This window comes from Xiphophorus hellerii, chromosome 22 (assembly GCF_003331165.1).
Source record: "Xiphophorus hellerii strain 12219 chromosome 22, Xiphophorus_hellerii-4.1, whole genome shotgun sequence".
NCBI lineage: Eukaryota > Metazoa > Chordata > Actinopteri > Cyprinodontiformes > Poeciliidae > Xiphophorus > Xiphophorus hellerii.
The window spans coordinates 14,537,978-14,562,522 of record NC_045693.1 but is presented as its reverse complement, the minus strand read 5'-3'; the positions used below and the strand labels follow the sequence as shown (position 1 = coordinate 14,562,522).

At 37.9% G+C, this 24,545-nt stretch overlaps 2 protein-coding genes across 3 annotated transcripts; both read left to right on the top strand.

The window, feature by feature from the left end:
- Positions 1–1,327: 1,327 nt before the first annotated feature.
- On the top strand, positions 1,328–15,128 carry oga (O-GlcNAcase). 2 transcript variants are annotated; one of them, XM_032554119.1, is made up of 19 exons: positions 1,328–1,840; positions 2,678–2,729; positions 2,822–2,919; positions 3,062–3,192; positions 3,307–3,478; positions 3,566–3,664; positions 3,780–4,064; positions 4,555–4,713; positions 4,794–4,984; positions 5,164–5,418; positions 5,520–5,723; positions 6,396–6,570; positions 8,522–8,575; positions 9,956–10,041; positions 11,045–11,149; positions 12,042–12,133; positions 12,216–12,408; positions 12,499–12,658; positions 13,078–15,128. In XM_032554119.1, exons 1-19 carry the CDS (start codon positions 1,675–1,677, stop codon positions 13,212–13,214), a joined length of 2,814 nt encoding a protein of 937 aa, XP_032410010.1. In that variant the 5' UTR covers positions 1,328–1,674; the 3' UTR covers positions 13,215–15,128. The 2 variants fall into 2 exon arrangements, with proteins under 2 accessions (XP_032410010.1, XP_032410011.1); XM_032554120.1 differs by lacking the exon at positions 8,522–8,575 and having other exon boundaries at positions 1,329–1,840.
- A 1,138-nt stretch (positions 15,129–16,266) lies between these two features.
- npm3 (nucleophosmin/nucleoplasmin, 3) lies at positions 16,267–18,851 on the top strand. Its single transcript, XM_032554103.1, has 5 exons — positions 16,267–16,455; positions 16,578–16,663; positions 16,824–16,943; positions 17,029–17,122; positions 18,021–18,851. The coding sequence occupies exons 1-5, from the start codon at positions 16,383–16,385 to the stop codon at positions 18,143–18,145; spliced, it is 498 nt and encodes a 165-aa protein (XP_032409994.1). The 5' UTR covers positions 16,267–16,382; the 3' UTR covers positions 18,146–18,851.
- The last annotated feature ends 5,694 nt before the right edge of the window (positions 18,852–24,545 follow it).

The window sequence follows — 24,545 nt, the reverse complement described above, 5'->3', positions numbered from 1 at the left end:
GACCCAGATCTGATCCTTCAGAAACACACACGGACAAAAAGTCAGCCATCTATTACCTGAAGTACATTTGCAGGATTAAAAAACAAATATCCCAGAAGATCTAGAGAAACTTACTCAAGTTTTTGAGCACATCACCCCAGTTCTAAAGTCCTTAACAATGCCTACTGGTAGCACAGAGTATAGACTTTAAAATACTTGTGTTAGTTTTTAAATTGCTGAAAGACATGGCATCAGAATACATTAGAGATCTGTTATCATATTAACCTTACAGACCACTCAGTTCTATTGGTTCAAGTCTACTCTGCATCCCCAGAATCAGAAACAAACATGGAGAAGCTGCATTGAATTTTTACATTCCACTATTTTGGAATAAACTTCCAGAAAACTGAAAAAATGCTAAAACACTTAGTTCCTTTAAATCAAGGCTAAAACCTTGTATATATATATATATATATATATATATATATATATATATATATATATATATTTAGATTACAACTTTTCATTCTCTTTTTCTGCCATAGTAATGTTTTTTTTGTTCAATTACGTTTTATCATGTAAAGCGCTTTGAACTGCTTTGTAGCTGTAATGTGCTACACAAATAAGCTTAAGCTACTAGCCTGTAAGACCAGTCAAACTCAACTTGTTTTTACTATATGTTAGCAACTCAGTCCATGTGGCATTAGGTAACGTTGACTCCACAAAAGTACCAACAGAATATTGGGAATTGGTGTTAAATGTTTATTTTATACACTAGCACCTATGTTTATTTGTGTATTTGTGTTGGACCATATAGAGGCTTTTCTAAAATCATAAGGCAGGTGAAAAAAGCATAGTTGCTTTTTCCACCTGCCCAAGAGTATAAATCTGCAATTATTTTATTACCATAGTATAATGTATTTAAAACGTGAATGTAAGGGGTTTCTGTAAAAAGCTGCGGAGATAATTTACACAGTCACTGAACATATGGACAACCTAAAACATGATGGCATATTGAAAATTTTTTAGTAACCCTAGTCTTTTATTCAGCTTAGCTTTAGTTTTTGATTAATACAATTAATATTTTTTTTCTATCAACATATGATTTACTTATTGCAAAAATATAACAAATTATATAAATTTTTTTTATATGTATATCTAATGTATATATCGTTTTTTTTATCTTTTTTTTTAAATCTAAATACGTAAATATGTAAAAAGAAATGTGGGTCTTCAGTTGCAATGGCGTCTGCAGAGAAGGTGCTCTCTCTACACCTAAAAGCTTTGCTCTGTTTTGTCACCTAGATCCGGTTCTGACTGGTTTGAGCTAGTCTCATGAGCATGCGCACTCGGTGTAAACAGGAAGAACCAAGGAAAAGTAGGTTAAATTTATCATAAAGCGAAGAGGATAGTCGGATACAGACGGACGAGGGTTTTTCTTACTTTATAAATTTGACCACATTCTTTGTGGTCTAAAATTGCTAACAATTTTAGAAACATTTTGCAAAAGCAAGTTTTGAATTTTAGTGAAGAATATTGTCGCTAACACCGTGAGCTTTACCGACGTTACGCGGAGAGTGACGCGGTGCATTTCCTTTGGGGTGCCTGTTTGTGCTAAAAAACCTGCATTTGGTTTGCCGCCTGTTTTTTTTTTCTCTCCGGATTTTGTGATTGTGTCAAGGAAACCCTTGTACGATGGTTCAAAAAGACCAGACTTTAGACACTCCTCCGTTAGATGTTGAACCCAGCCCCAGCCCAGTCTCTGGAGAGGCTTGTGTGGAGGCCCCGGGCCCAGTGGCGGACTCCAGCATCGTAGTGGAAACGACGGGCCACAGAAAATTCATTAGTGGTGTAGTCGAAGGTAATGATGACTAAATATAAAAATGCTACCTATATTAAATTGTTTGTTTTTTTATTATCTGTAAACAGTGAGGGATTGAACATAGAAATGCTGGAGTGATAAGATGCTCTTTGTAATTTATCATTATAACAATGATGAGTTCCCGGAGGCAGGTAGATTAAATTTTAATGAGACTGTGAATGTGACATTAACATACACTGTGTTGAATGTTTGTTTTTTTTTCTTTGCTTGCACCAAATTCATGCTCACCATCCAGAGTTTCGGCTCAGTCTGGAAAGCTCTGGAATCTAAATTGATCGCTTATTGAAAAAAAATGCAGTAAAAAGATAGATATTCCAAATTTAATCATTTATCGTCTACAAGATAAAATCGTGATTCATGGAAAATGGAAGATATTGTAGGTCGAGTTACATTCAGGTTTATTCCATTGTCTTTCATTCTGCCCATGAAAGCTTACCCCCCTCCCCAACTCATGGAAGACCTATAAAATGGGGGCATTTGGACAACATTTTGGCCTTTAGATTATCATAGATCATGCTTTTGGACCTTTTTTTTGCCTCTACATTAATTTAGGTAGTCCAATCCAGACTTATCATTTCAAGATATTATAGATTTGAGAATACCAATAGGCTGTAAAATAGTCTAGTAAAATACGATCAAATGAGAAGCCAGAATTAGCATGTGTGCATGCAGCTTTAATGTCCTTTCCAGCTATAATTCATATCTGAGGGGTAAGTTGTTTAATATGGCAGCCTTGGGGGTCAAAATATGCTGCTAATGTGACTTGAAATGGAAAGAAGACTGCATTGAAACTCATTATATGTTTTCTCTATGTAGGCTTTTACGGGCGTCCATGGACTATGGAACAGAGAAAAGAGCTGTTCAGAAGGTAATGTGCATTCTTCTAATTAAAGGTGTTAATAAAATAATAGGTTATTTTGGATTATGGCACTGATTGTTCTACATTACCAAATTACACAGGCAACAGAAGTGGGGGCTGAACACATATCTTTATGCACCTAAAGATGACTACAAGCACAGAATGTTCTGGAGAGAACTGTATTCAGTGGAAGAAGCAGGTGAATATTTTTGACTAAATTTCTCCATAAATTTCTCTTTATGTCCATAACATAAAGATGTTGTGCTTAAGAAACATGAATCATAGTTGTTAACTGTGTGTATTTGTTTTTTCTAAATTTTTTTATCTCATCTGTTTTGCAGAACAACTCATGACTTTAGTTAGTGCCGCCAAGGAGCATGGAATAGAGTTTATATATGCCATTTCCCCTGGATTAGACATAACATTCTCTAATCAGAAAGAGGTTTCTGCACTTAAAAGAAAACTTGATCAGGTATTGAAATATTTTAACACTGGAATAAAATCTTAATTATGGGCACATCCCTAATGTACTACAAGTTAATTTCTTTGTTTTTAATGCCTGCCATCTTTTCTTTCCCTCCCTCAGGTTACTCATTTTGGCTGCAAATCCTTTGCCTTACTTTTTGACGATATTGACCACAACATGTGCCCTGCTGACAAAGAAGTATTCAGCTCTTTTGCTCATGCTCAGGTTTCTCTAACTAATGAAATCTACCAGTACCTTGGAGAGCCTGAAACCTTCTTGTTTTGCCCCACAGGTACTCCATCTTTCTTTGCAATTTTATACAATTCTCAATGCCTCTATTATCATTTATTTAATTATTTTCTCCTTTGCTGAAATACAGAGTACTGTGGAACATTCTGCTACCCAAGTGTCTCGCAATCCCCCTACCTCCGCACAGTTGGAGAGAAACTCCTGCCTAGCATTGATGTGCTGTGGACAGGTGAGTGTAAAAGTGTCCTTTCATATGAGCATCATTCCATTAGTTCAGCTAAATCTCATTGGTATTATAGTTGTGGAATAAAATTGACTATTTTAATGTCCTATACTATCTGTAGGTCCCAAAGTGGTTTCTAAAGACATCCCAGTGGAGTCCATTGAAGAGGTGTCAAAGATCCTGAGAAGAGCCCCTGTTATTTGGGACAATATTCATGCCAATGATTACGACCAAAAGAGGCTCTTTTTAGGTCCGTACAAGGGCCGTTCCACTGAGCTCATCCCCCGGCTGAAGGGAGTCCTCACCAACCCCAACTGCGAGTTTGAATCCAATTTTGTCCCAATTCACACTTTGGCCACCTGGTACAAGTCTAACATGAACGGGGTTCGCAAAGATGTGGTCATGAGTAAGTATGAGCCAAAGCAGCAATCTCAGCATGAAAAATATTACACTGAGAGTTGCTATGCAGCTTTGAAAAGTTACATTTCTCTCAATTTTACAAGTTTGGATAAGGATACAAATACTTAGAATTATTCTGAAGTCTGCAGAACAGGATTAGATAATCCTATTAAATGTGCACTCATGCCAAAGAAAACAGTTGCTATTAAACAGGTTTGGTTTAGATCCTAAAAATGATTTATACTCAAGGTATTTTGGAATTAGAAGAAATTTGCTTTAAATAATCTGAAGTTTGTTTAGGGTCTCCCATCCACCCACTTTTATTATCTCTGACAGGTCCACAGTGGTAGATTTGAAAAATAATTTTGTCCTTTCCTTACACATAGGAATGTTTTGAAGTTAAATTAAACTTCTGTGTGAACTCTTTACCAATATGAAATTGTGATGATGTAGCATAATGCTTGTAAGTTATTAATTTGTGTCTCTCTCTGGCCCAGCTGACGGTGAGGACAGCACTGTGTCCATCCAGATCAAGCTTGAGAATGAAGGCAGTGACGAGGAGCTGGAGACAGACATGCTCTACAGCCCACAGCTCGCTTTAAAGCTCGCTCTGACAGAGTGGCTTTCAGAATTCAGTGTGCCTCTCCAATACAACAGTAAGAGCAATCCCAGTAAATATTTTAGGTGCCATGTTTTTTAAGTGAAAACCCAGTGGATTAACCCTGTGCTCCTTCAGGCCGACAGGTGCCTCAGAGTGGTGCCAAAAGCACGGCCATTGATGTATCTTCCATGACAGCTCCGTCCCTTTGCTCCTCCACGTCAGTCACTACTGTGTTCCAGCAGCCCATTATGTCTCCTGCAATGCCCCCTCTCCTCCTCGATCCCCTCCCACACTCCTTTTCAAAAACAGTTGAAGAGGTAGAAGAGGTGAGATTTAAATAGTTGTATAGTTAATTCTAACAATTATTCATGCTTAACAATGAACAAAGTTGTGTTATCATGAAATAATACTTTATCATTTCTCATCCCTGCACCCGTCTCATTAAACTGTTGTTTTCAGGTGCTTTTCGAAAAAATATATTATATGATTTACTGTGTCTATGCAGGTGGATGTGGAAAAGAAGGATTCAGATGAGGAACCAATGGAGATGGTGGTAGAGAAGCTGGATGAGCCAGAGGCAGAAGCCGATCCAGAAGAGAAAGACGTCGCTCCCATCTTAACTGACAAAATGGCAGAGGATCTGAAGCCCATGGATACAGACAAGGAGAGTCTGGCTGAATCCAAGTCCCCAGAAGAGTCAATCCAGGAGGATTCTGGGAGTGATATTGCTCCTATGCAGACAGATGATCAACTCAAACAGGTACTAAGATTCCTTATATTTGAAGTTTAGGATAAAAGTATTGCAGAATATACCTCTAAATTCAATTTTTTCTTTTTTCTTCTTTTTTTTTTAATCGTCAGGATCCGTATATGCCCAGCCCCGACGAGAAGCCTCTGTTCACACCAGAACCTCCAACACTCGAGGACCTGTGTCTCCTGGCTGAGCTCTTTTACCTGCCTTACGAACATGGACCCAAGGCCACACAGATGTTAAAGGAGTTCAACTGGTTGAGAGCCAACAGCAGCGTCGTCAGCGTCAACTGTAAGAGAAAAGAAAGTGAAAAGGTGAGATTATTCTCTAAGTTGGACTTTTCTGAAGAGAGAGACATCTGTGTGAGAACTGAGGTGCATTATTAACTGAACCAGCTGGTAATGGAGTTGAAAACAAAATGGTGGATGTGTACTACCCTCAGTGTCCATTGGGTGGTGTTGGTATGATGGTAAACTGGATGCTTGCACAGTGTTGAGCCATTCTTGTTTGTTTAAACAGCTCCCCTCATATTAAGTCACCTGTTATTTTTGTGTAATGACATTTTAGCTCGTTACAGTGAAAAAACACAGGTATAAACAACAGAAAGATCAACCCTTTAATTATTTAAGCTATATTTGATGAAAAAATTCACTGTCACATATTAAACCAAAATTAAATTATTTCTGTGAAAAAGTCAAAACAAGAAATCTTAAGATTTATGCTGTAGTTTTCACAAAATGAATTCAGTACAGTTGAGTTCAAACACAAATAACAACAAAGACAAGCCGATTTAATTATACTCCAGATCAGATCAAACCAACACAAAGCAGATTGATTCTGTTTATAAAGCCTATTGGTATTAAACAGTTACCTAAGGAAGACAGGCCAATTAATTGAGCTGCGATTTCACAACCCAAATCGAGCATCAATGAACCCCTTATGATTAACAATGAGTATTTATTATCTTTCTGGATCTTTACATTCAGGTGGCTGAATGGCAGCTGCGGGCGGAGAAGTTTCAAGACATGTGCTGCTCCGTTATCCACATGTTCACACGGCTGTCCAACACAGCCAACCGCACCATCCTGTTCGACCTCTACCCTTACATCTGGGACATCAAGAGCATCATGTCTATGGTCAAGTCTTTTGTCCTGTGGCTCGGTACGTATTGAGGAGCTTTGGGGCCTCTTCGTCTTGGCAAAAAAAAAAAAAAAAATGTAGCTTAGCGTCTAATATGTATACACAAACACGTATTTGTTAAAAGAAACTTTCAGAAAATTAGATTTAATGGAGCAAACACTTAGATCAGTTATTGATTAGGAGCGTAGATTTAATAAGTGAGGTTTATTTAAATTTTTAAATTTTAGCATATTCACAAAACATTTGTACATGACAATAATCTGAAGTTAGTTCTATAAGCAATCGAAGATCCTGTTAGATCAGTTTGGACAGATTAAGCAGAATGCATCAAAGAATTCCTCCTTTTGAACACATGTTGATTGTTTTCTGTAATTTACATGTTTTTACATCAGACTGAATGCCGCTTGCACTGCTAGCAGCCTCCCTGTTTATCCAACAAAAAGTTCAACATTTACGATATACAGTATAGATAATACCACTACAGGGTTACTGCTGCTTGCTGTGTGTCCAGTCACTGCTACATTCCCACTCAGGCACACTTGCCTCCATTTCTGTCTGTGGGGACGGGCATAGGGGAAATCCCTATCCCCCCTGTTTCATGCCCTGGCGCGCACGCGAGCTTGGAGAGCAAGTTGACTGACTCATTGTTGAAGGCCATTCTGGTGCATAGAGAAAAATAAACTCAAACATATCTGAAGTGTTTTAGCTGAAAGTATTTGAGATATTACTGAAAATATTTTGCAAAATTGCCTCAGAGACGAGGCTGCTAGTTGGATGATGATTATCACCTGATTTGTTACCGCAGTCTGTATTAGGCATGGGCTGGTATGAGATGCTCACAGTAAAAATACTGAAACTTGCATAAAAATATAGAAAATCAATAATCAATCCTACTACTAAAAAAATGTAACCTATTGTTATAATATCTATAAAATCAGAACACCAGCTAAAAGTAGTATAACTTAGATGTTTCCTAACCTGAAATGTATATTTTATTTATTTATTTATTTTTTTAATTTGTGGAATAGCACAAGTATAACACAAATTAGCTATATAATTAATAATCTGCTTAGGTAGAGAAGAAATGCTGCTTATAGCTTGCCAAATGTAGTTCTTAAGCAGTGGTATTTAATGAGAGAGATGTGGTCCTCCTTTAGTTAAACACAATCACTGTCCACGCTTTTTTTAATTAGAAATATTTCCAAGCAGATGATTTTGTCTTTCCTGTAAATGAGGGAGAGGTTTTTTAATTCCATAGCCAGCTGGTGATATCAGGATTAGGTGGGGGAGGGTCAGCACTGCATTTCTCTGGGGGAAATCTGAGTATACAAGCTATAATTTTTCACAGCAATGATAAGCCGTCGTAGCAACAACCGGCTCATGCCTGATTTTTATCGTCAACCTTTAAAGAAAGGAGGTGGTCTCCTGCCGTGGCAGCAGACGTGCCTCTCCGCACTTGTGTGCGGTTAAACACTGGATACAGTTTGAGTGGCATCCGATGTCTCATTCTTTCAGAGTTGCATTGATTACCCCGAAGCACCAGCATGGCCTGTAGGTTACTTCCTGTAACCCAGTTTCATTCACAGGTTTCTTCCCTGTTCAGCTACTTTGTAAAGCTGGGATCCTAGCCAACAGAACACAGCAGGCAGCAAAACCTGCTCTGGAAAAAGGCTTCACTTCACACATTACACGTCTGACTTTACCTAAAATGGACATACTTTTCTATAAGCCAGAGACACTGAGAAAATCGGTCTCCATATTTATTTAATTAGATTTTTATCTGCTGCCGTGTTGCGCAGTTTCTTAACGCTATGTTTGTTTGTTACCATACACGAGTTGTCTCATCAGTTGACATGAATTTCCCTTGATAGAAGCCTTGCAGCCGGCACTTAGTCACAATCTCCCTAAATGTTATACTAAGAACACCTACTAATAACTATTTTCTACTGTTTTCTCCCTTCACTATGTACAGATGGAAGAATCCACAGTACAAGTTTCTACTGCTATTGGATCGACAGTGGCCGATGTATGCACAATGCAGGCGTTGTCTCTTTCCTTTGTTCATGTTTGAATTTGAGCGTAAATTTTTTTTTTTCTCAAACCAAATTTGTTTATGTAAAACGATTGAATTGGAGGAAAGGAAACAACCCTCCGGATGAAGTCACATCCTGCGCAGCGATTTTTAAGCTTGAATTCCAGTGGTTAACTCCAAAAATTTCTCTCTTTAGCGGCATCTTCCTAACTTGTTTTTTGTTTCTGTCAGTAGGCCTAAATAAACTCTCAGACCAGCCTGATGCACCTGCCCAGAGGAACTTGAGTTTTGGCCTCAACATTAAATTTATACTTTTCTAAATGGAGGAAGTAAGCTCACATCCACAGTATCTGGATTCAAAACAAGCAGTCACTCCTGCTTCTTGTTTACATTCTGCTGATCCAGGTGATTCTGGTGGAGGTAAATCCACAGAGATTGAGCTTTTTTTGTCTTTTTTTCTTAAAAATAAGTGAGTTATGTTCAGTTCAGGGTTCCTTCATGCGGGTGCATCTGCGTGCTGTGCTGTCAGCTCTTCCCAGGACATTGTTTTGATCAGTATGAGGTTCATGTGTAAAGCAGGGTTAGGCATCCTGCACGCGCGCTGCATTTGACTGGTCACATGACAGGGCTTCTTGTCAACCAGGTTCAGACTTCGTTAGCAGCTGTTTTATTCAATCTGTTAAAGGATCATGCGTGCTTTAGATATACGCTTTCTCTGCTGTGTTTTGACCCCATAGTTATCTTTTATTTTTATTGTCTTCTTTTTTTTTTCCACTTTGAGTTGTTTTATCTGTGGCTTTTAATATAAAACTGAGAGGCCCTTTAACTCTGGGAGTGTGCTGAGTTCCTCTCGTTCAGTCTTCCTGGTTTTTAATGACTCGTGCTCCCCCCGTCATGTGACAAGGCAGATAAAATGAGAATGTGACTTCACACGGGGTGCTAAGATCAGTGGGGTGATGGCAGCTAAAGCTTTCTGTTGTGAGCCATAGACAGAATAGTTTATCCCACTGTTGGTCAGTATGTTCCATTGGCAGGAGGAGTATTACCTTTCTTTACACACAAAGGTTGGAGGAGATTAAGAAAATGAGCAGATAACCTGCAGACTGAGATTTTTAGCTGGTTAATTTAATTCCTAAACACATACTCTTGCTTTTGAGTTTCACCATAATTCCACAAACATGAGATTTAGATGCCTGAACCCCATCACATCATTAAAATATTTTTATGCACCACTAATTTATTCCATTTTATGTTTTAATGATAAAAAAAAAAAAAAAATATATTACATATTGCCCCCTTCATTCCCCACTCCTTTCATCTGTATCAGAGCCCCATCCTGTGGTAACAATGTCCGCTTGGCTCTGCTCCTAACAGGGTGTCGTAGTCAGTCATCAGCACAATTCCCTAAAGGAGAACAAGAGTCCTGGGCCTTTAGGGGAGGTCTAGCAGGAGAGTTCCAGGTATCTAATGCACCGAAATAATGGCAATAAAAAAAAAAACCGTGCTGTGGAAGACGATGGTAAATGTGCGCAGGTATGATGAGGTTTGGTCTGTCAAAGGTGAGCTGAACGTAACAAACTAATCTTGTAACATCCAGGTTTTTAACTTTGGAGAGTTATCAGACTCTATGGGTGGAATGGCAATTTTCCCTCATTTCATAAAAGATCCTAAAGCCGTTGAATTTCTTTTTGGCGTGGCATTTTCTGGTTGACGTCTTCTAGTTTCTTTCAGCAGCTGCCAAAGGAGATGCTGTTTTTCCCTGGCGCACGCGGCGCAAGCGAGCATGGCTAGGTTTTATTTTCATGACATGTTGTTTCTTTGCAGGAAAGCACAGCGCAAAAAAATTATAAATAAAAAAGACCCCTGTGTTTGCGAGCGCACGCGCAAAAAGCATCGCAGCGCAAGCGAGTACGCAAGCGTTTGTTCAAAGGGAGAACTCCCAAGATTAAACACACCAGCCTCCTCTCTAAAACACCACTTCCATTTGGTATGCTGTTGAGCAAAAGGACTCTTATTTGATTTCCACCCCTCTGGTTTTTTTTTCTTGGAGTTCTCCATATTTCTGCGCCAGCATCATTATTTTTCTCAACAGGAGGGTCCTGCGCAAGCGTAATATTGCGATGCCTTACCAATGGGAAAGGAGCATCTCCTTCAGCCAGTAAAGCCTTAGTCAGACCAAAACGAAACCCTCACTTCACTGTGTTTGCAAACACTTGTGTTTTTCTCTGCTCCAAGGAAAAAGTTAGAAAAAAATGTGGTGTTTGCTCTAGTTGTCCACTGTCAGACCAACAAGGAACTCTGGGTCATTGATTAATCTTAACTTTCAAAGTCCTTTGTTGTCTTTTGCGGTTCGTTTTGGGTTGACAGTGGCACGACTTGGCAAATGCACAGTTAGGCAGTCAGCCGAAGCAACAGACTGCCTGTTCTCTGTTAGACTGAACCTCTTTGTTTTGATACCCACAGAGATTGTTGCCAATAGATGGGGCAAACGATCTTTTCTACCAGCCTCCACCTTCTTTGCCAACCTCCAAAATCTATACCATAAGGCCATACTATCCCAAAGATGAGGTAATGTCCCTTTGATTGTAGCCGTACTTTGGTGTGCCACATTTCTGTAGCAATTTGCTCAGCAATCTGTAAGATACTGTTGTACTGGTGAAATAGGAACGATTGGTCAAAGCTAATCAATTGTTGAAAAAATATTTAACAGATAACTTCAGGGTGCCAAACAGTTTGGATAACGATGGAATTTGATTTCCTTATTTTTACAGCTAATTGATTATTGAAATAATAACTAATTTAGTAATCAAGTAATTATTAACTGGAGCATTCAGAGTCTAAAACATGCCATTGACTGGAAGAACAACACCCTCAGAGCAGTAATTAAGACAAAGTTACATACCTTTCACAAAATTACATACCTTTCACATTTCCGATAAAATTCTTCTTTGTCTGTAGATTTGTTCTACCTAGAACTCCTCAGGTGACAGAGTTTTAGCTTTACCTGTTTCAAATTCTATATCAAATACTATTTAGCACCAATTATCTATCCAATTATTAATCGAAATAGTTGTCAATAGATTGACCCTGCCCTATATTGACTCGTGGAAATATTTACCTGCAAATGCATCCTTTGCTACAAATGATCAATCATTTTTGAAAGAAATGCTATGTTGCTTTGCGTTAGACAATAAAATGTTTATTTAATGTTTGTTTAAAAAGCAAATTGTTTAAATGCATTTTCGCATTCATTTCTAATATTGCATAAAATAAACTTAAGTGGTCAAATGAAAAAACTGCAGAATGTGCCAATTTCAGATGACTAATCGAGCTAATTACTCGATTAGTCATCGGAATAATAGCTTGAATAGAGATGACTGAAATAATCGTTAGCTCTAGTAGCAATTAGCCGGCTTCCTCTGAGAAGCTTAAGTGATCGTTGTGTCTGCTTCTCTCTCAGGCTTCAGTTTATAAAATCTGTAAGGAAATGTACTGCGAAGGGATGGAAGATGAGCCATTCACTGAGGGGGAACCTGACCTCATTGGGGACAGGTAAAACATCAATATGAAAGTTGTCATCAACCTTTGACTGAAACCTACAAGTAGTTGTAAGTAACCAAGCATCTGATTGCAGGCTAGTTGGAGGACTGCTGACAGTGAGCTCAGACTATGGGTTCGTACTGGAAGATGACCAGGGGATCTGTGGTTACGCTCTCGGCACTGTAGATGTGAAACCTTTCATCAAGAAGTGCAAGTTGAGCTGGATTCCCTTCATGCAGGAGAAATACCACAAACCAGACTGTGAAAAGGATCTGTCTGAGGCCGAGGTACGATCTCACTTCATCTGGATTGGCATCCTGCAGCACAGTGTCTCCTGTTATTGACTATATTGCATGGTCTACGTTTCATTTCTGTAGAAGATGATTCTGAGTTTTCATGAGGAGGAGGAGGGTCTACCGGAGTCTTTCCTGTCCAATTTCCCATCTCTCATCAAGGTGGACATTCACGCCAAAGTCACTGACCCCAGTGTGGCCAAAAGCATGATGGGATGTTTGTTATCTTCTCTTAAGGCCAATGGTAAGTAGCAGCTAGATTAATGCAGATTAATGAAGATTGGCCTGCCTGTATGTTTTTCAGTGTAGTGTAAGAATTCACAGGGTCAAAATGTGTGTGTTTTGAGTTATGTTTGTAATTGTAAAACTTCATTTTAGGCCAAATAGCTCAAGTTCAGCCACTCAGTCTGACTCAGTTTCAGGCTCTTGGTGGGCAAAGTTGGTAGAGATGTTCCCCAAAATCACTTTCCACAGGTGGTTCTACAAAATACTGACTCAGAGTGACTGAATACAAATCCATGCCACACTTTTAATATTTTTTGAAAACCATAATTTCTTCCACGCCACTTACACATCTTTGATCTGTTTAAATACATTTCTATCAGAATACATCAAAATCTGTGGTTGTCACATGATTAGTCTTTTTTTTTTCGTTCCTCTTAGGTTCCCATGGTGCTTTCTGTAAAGTTCGTCAGACTGATAAACGGATGTTGGAGTTCTACAGTAAACTGGGATGTTTTGAAGTGGCCAAAATGGACGGCTTTCCCAAAGATGTCATCATTATGGGACGCAGCCTTTGAAGAAACACACAGCGACAGAGCAAGCTCGAGTCAACACACCTTAAGCATTTTTGGTACCTTCATGTGGATAAAACTTTGGTTATTTTTATACTGCCATTAAATTCGGGCTCGCCCCAGGATGTGCTGTGATGTTTGGATTTTGTGTAAACAAGCACAAGAATCGCACAGAAACCATAATCCACCCTTAATGGGTGTAGCTCAGTTGGATTTGGCAGTTCAAGAGCAGAAACATCCAATAAGAGGTCTCTAGCCACTCCCACGTAGTAACATCAAATGTGGCCCCTAGGACTGTTCTAGTAGGACTCCAAGACTTGCCACTACATCCATCCCTCCATTCGTCATCCCTCTGAAAAAGAAGATGATCGTAAACAGCTGCAGCTATGAGAAAAAAGGTGGCTCCTAACTTGGGCTGTCATACAACTTTCAGCCTTCTGTTTTCAGCCTATTTTGTAATTACACAATAAAGATGTTGACGGGAGTTAGACGTCAAACAGGAAAAGAGGTGCTAAAAGAATGCCTTGTGTTAATTTTTTTTCTACATGTCTACTGGGAGATGAAAACCTGAACATCTAAGAAAGTGTTGATGAAAATTAGCCAAGGGGTTCTTTGAATTTTTGCTCAAGTAGCTGCTAACATTTGCTAAGCAATAGAAAAGCTTCTACATGTTTACAGTTTGCTACTCATTTTTTGTTGTTTTTCTTTGCTTCACTCCCCTCCAGCAATTACTCATTAGATCTTCATGTTTGATTATTCATTTAATTTAAAAATCTGTAGCATTTTCTGGGGCTTGCTTTCCATTATTTTTCTCACGTTTTTTTTTTTTTTGTACGTTTAGTTTGCTTATGCTTTTCTAGAGATTGTTAAGATATGTGCATTGAGTTTTTTCCTAATTGCAGTGGAATATCTACTAGATTCCCCCCTGTTGTGATTTTTATTTTAGTTTTTAGTTTTTTGAAAGAAATTAAAATGTATCATTGGGACCAAAATATTTTAAGTTTCAGTAGCCTTTGGGTTTAGGTGCATTGGTTAAAAATACTTCACTTCTACTGTAGTTAAACTGTCTGCTGTACACTTTAAGTTATTTAATCACTGCTTTACATTAACCTCTGAAATCTCATACTTTCATTCAAATGAATGTAATCTCAGACGAGCCTCTGTTGGTGGTTCCATGTGTTTCAGCTGCACCTTTAAAACTGTAGCTAAATTACTGTTGGCCTTTTTCTACCCGTATGTCGATTGTTTCCTGTTCCGACTCATTTCCATTTGTTTCTGCAAATGTATAGCTTTTCTTTTTAGTGAGACATTTTGTTTAATAACAGGCGAGTTTTGTTGGTTAAATGAAGATCAGCGGTTGCTGTCCCATAGCTGCCTGTCAATGTGACGTTTCCAACCTTGTACAGTCGTAACGTGCATGAGGTGTGTTGGATTTGCTGTGGCTGACGTTGGTTACAGTTGCCTCTGATGTTACATAAAAGAGGAAGCATGCCACTTTGAACTACATGCATAAAAGTGTTGTGCTTAGATGGTTTGTAAATATCATTTGTGAAGTATAAAAAGGTTTTGTATATTATTTTTGAAAATTGCTTCCATTCTGTTTTAGTGGAAAGAAAGCAGAATGTTAACCCCTTGTTGGACAGAGCTGTCCCACTGGTCAACAAGGAATGAAACTAGCTAACAGACCTGCTCTTCTGCAAATGAAGTTGGTTTTTAGTTTCTTGACTCTTCCAAGAGGATATTTTACAGTTTGATGCTTGTGATTTTTTTTTTTTTTTTTTTGCCAGCTGCAGAAATTCCTCAGACCATACAGTTCAGGTTTGGGGATGGGATGGGAGTCATTAAAGTGACTGTTTGTTTATTTCTGTACAAATTTCTATGTAAGATAACATTAAACTAATAAATCATATAAAGATCCTGGTTTGTGTCTTTATTTCACTATTTTTTTAAATTATCAATCTATAATGTCAAAACTGAAAGGGTGATCAGAGATGCTTAGTTTTACATACCTAAATATTTCTGTGGCTACATTTTGTCAGTTTGTTTAGTGTGTGTGTGTGTGTGTGTTATGTGTGATTTGTGGTTAAAGATCACATGTTGATATTCTGAAAATATTGCAACAAAATAGAATTTAAGTAAAAAATTTTATGAAAGTTTTTTTTTTTTTTTTAAATCTAAAGTTTATCTTAAAAGATTGAAGTAATCAGTGTTTTGGGGGGGTTTTTTTCTATTTTTTTTAACTAAATTGTGATGAAAATCCTAATCTGAACAGAAATGTGACAACCAAATTATATTTTAAAGGTTTAAATTCCCAATTTTACAACCCCAAAACTTAGGTTTGTGTTGTAAAGAATTACAATATTTAATACCGCCTTGGATAGTTGCATGTTTTATTTTTATATTGATAATTTTGATTAGAAAAAAAGAAACTTTTTTCAGATATTCTCTTTTTTAGTTGTTCTTTTTCAAAAGGTTGAGAAACTATTTTTGTTTGAATGCATTATTTTCTGACTTAGATGTTAGGGTCTTGGGTACTGATATTTGAAAATGCAGCAATGAAACCTTATTGTGGTGTGCCCTCAATAAGAGATTAGTATATCTACTTCGAGTGTACAAATCATATTTTTTGGAATTTGCATTTGCTTTTTTTAAATTTGTTTTCCAAATATTGCGAGGGAATTGCTATTTAAATGTACGTTTATTCTGATTAAAATGAAGAATCAGATTTCGGCGCTTGGCACCAATCTTACTTAACGATACGTTACTAATTTCAGAAAAGTGGCAACAAAATTGATTTCTGGGAATTTTAAGCACTGTCCTGAACATTAGTATTATTCTTATTATTATTTATAACACTTTATACCCCCAGTAATTTCCGCTATTTTGTTTTCCAAAGAGCTATTGCTGTTTTAAGGTGTTCATACATAATTCACTTTCGAAAATAAATCAAAAAGAAAGGCGGAATAAATATACATCAGAAAGAAAATGCACTGGCGAGTGATTTTATTTCCTTGACGGTGATTGGTCAAGAGGACCAAAACAAAAACCAGATCAGCTGGCGCATAAATATGACGTACCTCTTTCGCCCTTGCTTTGCGACGCTCTCCTTTTCGCAGAGCGTTGGTTTATCTTAAAAATTTAGGATTTAAGCCAACTTTTGACGCTTCTACAAAAATGTCTTTCACTGATGAGGAATCCTCGGTCCTTCAACATACCACTCAGCCAAAGATGGAGAGCTTCTTGTTCAGTAAGAATAGTTTTAATCAGTTTCAAATGTTGCTCTGACGGCGCACACGTGGATTTTTGAATGCTGTGATGTCTCGTGTTGTGCTGCCGTATATAAATTTCATGGTTTTATTTTAATTCCAGCCTGCGAGCTGTCTTCTAAAGTACCCTTCTACACTTTCCAAGGAGATGAAGAAGAGGATCTCGAGCACTTTCTGGAACTTAGAACCGTATGTTCCGTTTTTACTGTGATCTTTTATGCGCACGTTACGTCTGTCGAGGTCTTTGGCCTCGATGTTGCAACTTTACAAACCCATTAGCAGATTTTATTTTTTTTCCCCCTTGGATTTGTGTTGCAGAAATGCATGTAGATAACAATTATTTCCTCAGATTTGCCTTGGTGTGGGAGCCAAGGAGGAGAGTAATGTGGTGGAGGTAATGGCCATTAATCACCTGGGAAAGAAAATCTCAGTACCCATAGCCAACCTTCACATCAAGTGTCTACCTATGGTAAGTTAATCACATAGTCAAACATTATAAAGATGAAGCTGTCCTGAAGTTAACTTACTTTTTTGTTTCTTCCTTTTTTTTTTAGGTGAGTCTGGGAGAGTTTGAGCTAAAAGCTCCAGTGACTCTACGACTCAAAGCTGGAACAGGACCAGTTTCTGTCAGTGGCCTGCACCTTATCGGTAACTTTTACTCTGATACAGGCTGCTTACAAACCGTTCACACACTTTGGAGACTTTCACATTTTGTTAAGTTACACAAATACGAATGTGCTGAATTGGGATTTTATATGCTGTATGGACAAATGCAAAGAAAGACATAATTTTAAAGTTCACACGGTTTTAAGTCTTTTCTTTCTTTTTATTCTAAAGAGTGACATTTTCCCACGTTCTTCCTCAGTTTGATTTAGTTCCAGGCTTTGACTAGGCCATTTGAACACTTCTAAGCCATTCCATTTCAACTTTGACTTTATCCTACTGAAAGGTGAAACTTCACCCAGGTCCCAAGTCTTTCACAGCCTCTTAATAGTTTTAGTTTTCCAGAACTGACCTTTTTTTCCCCCCCATCAACTCTCACCAGTTAAAAAATTTCCCACCACCGATGGCGTTTGAGTGATTTGCAGTGTTTTAGTTTTCAAGCAATAACCTTATGTAGGGTTATAGCTTGGCAGGACAGCCATCAAGATCCGCTGTCCTGCCATGTTTGGACGCATCTCTGCTCTGAACACTTTGATCAAAAGGCTGAATTATCTACTTGGCATGTCAACAAGTTTTGCAGGCTTGGTCATTCACTTAATTCTAGTGTGTTGGAGTAGGGATGCATCCAAAAGCTGCAGAACAGGGGCACTCAAGGACTGGAGCTGCAGACCCCTGATGTAGTTTGAGCTGATGGTCCCAGTGACTGGAACTGGACCAGTTTCTCCAAGTCCAGACTAGTTGACTACTTTAACTATCTATTTGAAATTTACTCAAACATACAGAGAGCCAATGGAGCTGCATTGTAAATGGAGCTGCTTGAGAAAATGATAATAATATTGGTCCATTATTAAATTCTGATCCCGTCTCTACCTTCCTTTTTCAGTTTCACAGAATGAAGACTCCGATCTGTCTGAGGAGGAAGAAGAAGAAGAGGAGGAAGAAGAGGATGTTGAGGAAGAAGAGCTTCCTGCTGTCAAACCAGCAAAGAAGAAGAAGAAGAACCAGTAGACAAAGAGGACACTTAAATGGATGTGAGAAGTGATCAGGTTTTTTTTTGTACCAGATGGACAGATTTTACACCCTCTTCCACACAGCTGCGTGAAAGCTCAGCGCGGTGGCAGCTAAACACGCCGTTAAAATGATTGGATAAGACAGTTATTTGAATAAGAAGTGTTTTTGATATCAAAATATTCACTCTTTTTTTTTACTGTATATATAGTGACATTCCCGTTGTAGTAATTTCACTGCACCATCACTGGTGGGAGGAAAAAAAAAACCACGCCTGTTGCCACCAGCCAATGCTAATATCATTTATAACATTGTGTTTGTCCTGTTCAAGGAAAACATGTTCTGAATGAAATAGATTTATATACAGTTCAATAAATGTTTGACAATAATCCTCAATGTTGAAAATAAGTTTTGTTCAGAATTTTGCATACACTCAGGAATGCATCATTTCTGTGCTTTTTGTGATTTATCCAAGTAGTTCTCGTTTCAGGCTGGTTTATTATGCAACTTCAATGGATTTCACAGCTTATTTTACTGTGCATTTTCTTAAATCATACAGATGCATCTCAGATTAGGATATTATTGAAAAGTTCATTATTTTAGTATATTACACTGTTTTCAAGCCTTTATTTCTGTTATGATTTTCTGCTTGCAGATAATGAAAACATTTAATATTAGAATATAACACTGGTCCAATAAACATTTTCAATATAGATGTGGGCTTATTGAAAAATATGTTGGGTACCTGTTTAAAACTTATTTCACATCAGATTTTGTGACCCACGGAGGGAAGTATTTTGGTGCAAAAGTAAAATACTGGCTGAACCTGATGAGTCATTTACAGGAACATGAATCCTGTACAAACACAGACTGGGAAACCCAATCAGAGATGAAGAAACTATTGCAAATGTAAAATAAGAAAGGTTATATCTCATAATGCATCAAGACCTTCATTTGTGATGTGATAAAACTAAAATTGACCATAATGACCTTTGTTGAATATAAAGAAAAAAAAAAAAGGTAAATGGTGTCTAGGCTCAAGGATACAATTTCAACTGAGAAGTTGCATTATAACGTCACTACTGGATGGAGTCCAGTTTTAATGGGCTTGTTTATACTATAAGGTCCCTTTTATTCTCTGTAATCCAGGGGTGTCTAAACTTTTGTCATTTTATCACATTTTTTTAACCCTAATTAAAAACAAAATATTTCCGTCTACACCAACCATGACACCCCTTCTATAATGTTTCTGCTAACTCTGACTTTATTTAAAGTTAAATGAACAAATGTCAAGACAATTCAACTATGGATACGTATGTAACATGTACACATACATTTTACATTATATGTAGTAGAAGTAGTTTCTTAGTCTACTATGTTTACATCACAACTGGTCATTTTAATGGGTGTCTGCACATTTGTGATCCACTGTAGCTTTTTTTCATTACACATTTGATGTTATAACAGGCCAACCCTCATCAACGGGCATAATTTTGGTCTTATAGTAGAATTTACCGAAGGATCAATATGAATTTCACATTTTAAAGAGACCTATGATGTAGCCATTTGTTCAGATTTCTCACAATTATAAGCACAAAAGTGTATTTAAAATACCTGAAAAGCAGCCGAAGCAGAGCTGAGGAGCAGAGAGATGCGTAAGCTCAGAAATGTCCTCTAAACCTGACTGCAGGCTGACTGTAAACCACCACCAACAATGAATAACTCAGAAGCAATGTCCGTTAAAGCTTTATGGAGGCAGATGGTGGTTATATCCAGTTACAGTGAATCATCTACATACATATTCTCAACTGTACAAACAGCCTTGCAGGAAGACATGGCCTGTGATGGGAAGCTAGGCTGTGTTGTTTAATGAGCTCACCTGCAGATAGAAGCAGCTGTTCTGGTTTGTCTCAGCGGGTTTTGTTGAAGGGATCTTCTGTGTGCTTGAAATACAAAGAGAACTGAGTTTCTTTGTTCCACATCCTGATCTGTTCAAACTGTTTAAGACATTACAGCTGCTTAATGAGGGTTTTTTTTTTCTTCCAGGATTTGATTTTAAATTGTCAGTCAATGGAAGTTACATGTAACTCACATGATCTTCCATGACGCCCACGCATCTCAGGAGGAACATTCATTTACTTCACAAATTCAATTAACTGAAACTCCTATGCAGTAGAATAGAGACTATTACACACAGGAAGCATTTATTAATGTTTGATGATCGCAGCATACAGCTAATGAAAACCCAAAGTTCAGAATATGAGAATATAACATAAGAGCAATAAAAAAAAAGCATTGCTTCTACAGAAATATAAAGTTATTGCATACACAAGCATGGGGAAGACTGCTAACCTGACTGCTAACGGCAGACCCTCACTGACACACACCACAAGGAAGGTAAGCCATAAAAGGTCCTAACTAAAGCAGCTAGCTGTGCAGAGTGTTGTATCAAAGCATATTATTAGAAAGTTGAACATGCTGCACATAATTCAAGTTGCCTGAGGTCCATTATGAAGGTTCCCCAAACAGAGTCATGTCATATTCTGGTGACAGTCCACTGTCCAGCATCAGAGCAGCCACCTACCAGGAAACATAAGAGCCCTTCATGGTTCCCTCTGCTGACAAGCATTACGGAGATGTTACATTTAGTTTTGCAGCAGGGTTTGGTGGCTCCCCACTCGGACTAAATTAGCAATATCTGCTTTGATGACTGCAGTGTCGTTTCTGGTTTAACCAGCAATAAACTCAGCTGACTTGAACCCCACAGAGAACCTGTGAAATACGGATAAGAGGACAATAAGAGACTCCCAAGTCCACAATTCAAAAAACAAATGTGCAGCACATGCAGAGGCTTTTTAGTGGGATAACTTTTCTCTGATACAAGTCACCCTTTTATTGCTCTTATGTAATATTCTCATTTCTGAATAACTGGATCAGCTTTAGGCCACAATCATCGAATTTAACTGAAATAAACACTTAAATACAGCATGAGCTGCCCTTTCTGACTCGAAATCCTGAACTTTCACTGGTATTTTTTATTTTTATTTTTATTTTTTTGTATTTTAAAGAATCACCTAGAGTTCAATTGTGAATGTTGACGGTCAGGACGCAGCAGTGGGAACATGTATCCTGACTCAATCCTGCTTCCGGTGCGGCCATGGTGGGTGATGCCCCTTAATGACAACCGTCTGTAAACGACACCGCTCCTGTCAGCCAATCACAGGGCACCAACGTCATGCGACAGGTGGGAAATCAATGTATTACAATCTTCCAGTTAATGTCACCTTCACAGAGAGCAGGTGCTGCTGCTTCTTATTTTCTGATTCATAAAGCACACCGGGCCGCTACACAGAAGGCTGAGGGAGTGTTTTGGGAACATTTGCACCAATTTTATTGGGCATAAGGATTTTATGGTCCATTGCTGCGCCCCCACTTTCGTAGGTTACCCTGTCCAGAGGAGTGTTTGACACAGAGTGCTTAATAAAATAGTAGAAACAAAAAAAAAAAAATGTTATTCCATATGAGTGTTCTGGCAAATTTTTGTGTGAAATTTATTATAAATGGGTCAAAGAAAGTGATTTTTTTTTTTTCAAATCCTGAGGGTGTTTTGTTTTCAACTGTCGGTATTTTGATAATTTTCCTAGATCTTGTTTTTCTAGTTCCATCACAACTACATATTAATTTTGCTTTGCTCTTACTTTGTATTCCTTGCTGTGCATGCCTCCTCATTTTATTTTTCACTGTAACTACGGTTGAGAAAATCTCTGCGCCTATAGGACCTATAGGTCCGCAACGTGACAGCTCTCCTTTCTATACAAACTCTTAAATTAAAAACGTGAATGGTCGTTGTTTAATAATTATTGAACAACAATTATTATTATTAATACTATGTTTTTTGCTGTTTAAAGCAATGATAAGACATATACCATTGTCATTTGTTTTTTTTCTGTTATTGTTGCTTTGCAGATATCAACAAAACAGTAGAAACAGTAGAAACCTGAATGGAAGTAAAAACACATGCGGAGACTGAAGTTTGCCTTGAAAGCCCCCTTTAATCTTCACAAATAGAGACTTATTTATTCCAGTTCAATGAGAGGAGGTTAAAACTAAGTCATTTAGGGAAATAAAACTCCCTGATTATTTGTAATTTAATTTTAAGTCTTTCTGGTAACCATCCATGTCTGCGTGTCTGAACACTGGAAAGTCCTACAAAGCAGAATAATACAAAAATTAAAACTTTTTTCCCTGCCTGAAGTTGCTCTTTCAATTCCTTAAATATAACTTTAAAATATAAAATCTGCATGACTCCTTGTTAATTTATTCAGTGGGTTTAAACAAGTGAAACCAAGGACTGTATGATAAAAGAAACAAGTAAGAGTAATCATATTTTCTATTACTGACATGCACATAGTGGGGTGTTGTCATTTTAAAATTCAATTCAATTCATTTTGTGGATTGTAACTATGCCACCGTAATATTTAAACTCTCTGGTTGCTCTTCGTCATTTGTTGGATTCTTCTGTGGCCTGACTTTTAGAGTTGACACTCAGTAAGGTTCTAATTTTAACCCTTATTTTTCTCCACCATCCACCTGGAAATGTCTTATATCCACAGCAAAAACAGAAGAAATACGGTCAAATTCACTGCTTGTGCCTTTTTACACATGTAGAAGTAAAAACAAGCTTCTCTTATTGTTCTTTTGACACTGAAAATAATTCAAGTACAATCTATCTATCTATCTATCTATCTATCTATCTATCTATCTATCTATCTATCTATCTATCTATCTATCTATCTATCTATCTATCTATCTATCTATCTATCTATCTATCTATCTATCTATCTATCTATCTATCTATCTATCTATCTATCTATCTATCTATCTATCCATCCATCCATCCATCCATCCATCCATCCATACTTTTAGCGTTTCCACTTCCGACACTTCACGGCGACACTCTAGTGTATCCTAAAGTTACCATGGTAACAGATAACACTGCTCTGTGCTCTGATTCAAAAACAGCTGTTGAGCACAGGAGAGCTCTAAAGTGTCTACTATATTCATAATTCATGCGATGTGAACGTATTATCATGGCTTCATTTGAAGCGGTGTTTGCCTGTTTCTCCCCAGCTGAAATTTGAAACACACGACACTGGACTGGTTCATGTTACCAACGATTTCCACCAGCAAAAATAGACCTCTGGATCAATAAATGTTGGCTATGGATCTTTGTGTTTGATGTGGGCTCGCTCTGTGGGCATCTCTTGGTTTTCTGAGTTGGCGTTTTGGCACAGATTTCAAAGCAGATGAGGGTTAGAATCCTAAATGGTTGATGAATGGCCGCTCTGTTTGCATTATGCTGTTTAAGTCCTTGGCCTTGCCAGTGCTACTGTGTGCAGACCAATACCACGAACACAGCACACTGCTCCATAGTAGCAGAATTTATATTCATTTGCCTTTCATGTGGCCCTCATCCCAAAAAAGGTCCACACATACCGCCAATGTTGGCTCCCTCTGTCATCCACTGCAATACTTTATAGGCATTCAGTAAATGCATTTTTTCCCCCATATTTGTAAAGTTAGCCTGAATTCAACGTCACAAAAGAAAAACGTAACATTTGAAATGCAGCATTAAACATTTTTGCCCTCATGTAAAACACACTATGAGGAGTAAATCTCTGAAACAGGGCAAAACTGGGAAAAAAATATTAGATGCTGCAACAGACTGGAGAACGGCGTCATTTTACATTCTAGCATGACAACAACCTTAAACCTACAAAACATACATCCAGAGCAACGAAACAACGTTTTAGATCAGTGCTTCTCAATGACGTAGTCAAAGCCCAGATTTAAGTCCAACTGAGAATCTGTGATTTGACTAGAATACGTTTCCACGTATTCTAGTGGCAGAATACGTGGAAACTTATCTGAGCGGTAGATCCAATCCAGTCAGATTGGATCCTTGCCATCCAATCTGACTGAGCTTGGACAGGTGGTTCTATAAAGCATTGACTGATAATAAAGGCACACAAAACCTTTCAGATTTTTATTTGTAAAATATTTTCAGAACTATTCATCCTTGTCCATCCAGTTCATAACTAAGCACTGCTCTGAGTTTTTAACCCCCAGTGAAATCCAGTGAACAATGCAGTTGTAACATGACATCAGGGACGACCGCTTGTATGCATTGTGTGTTATTTTTTTTTTTTACTTTCCTTAAGATGCATTGGCAGCTCAGTGAAGTTTACCTGTGGCAAACTGGGGCTACAAAGGCAACACACCTGTGTACACAATGCTCCACAGTTCACGGTGCCTGAAAATGGAAAAATGAACATGTCAAAAGCTTTGAGGGGCCCCAGATGAAAAAGTGACATTGGTACTGGAATTATTAGACTCTTCC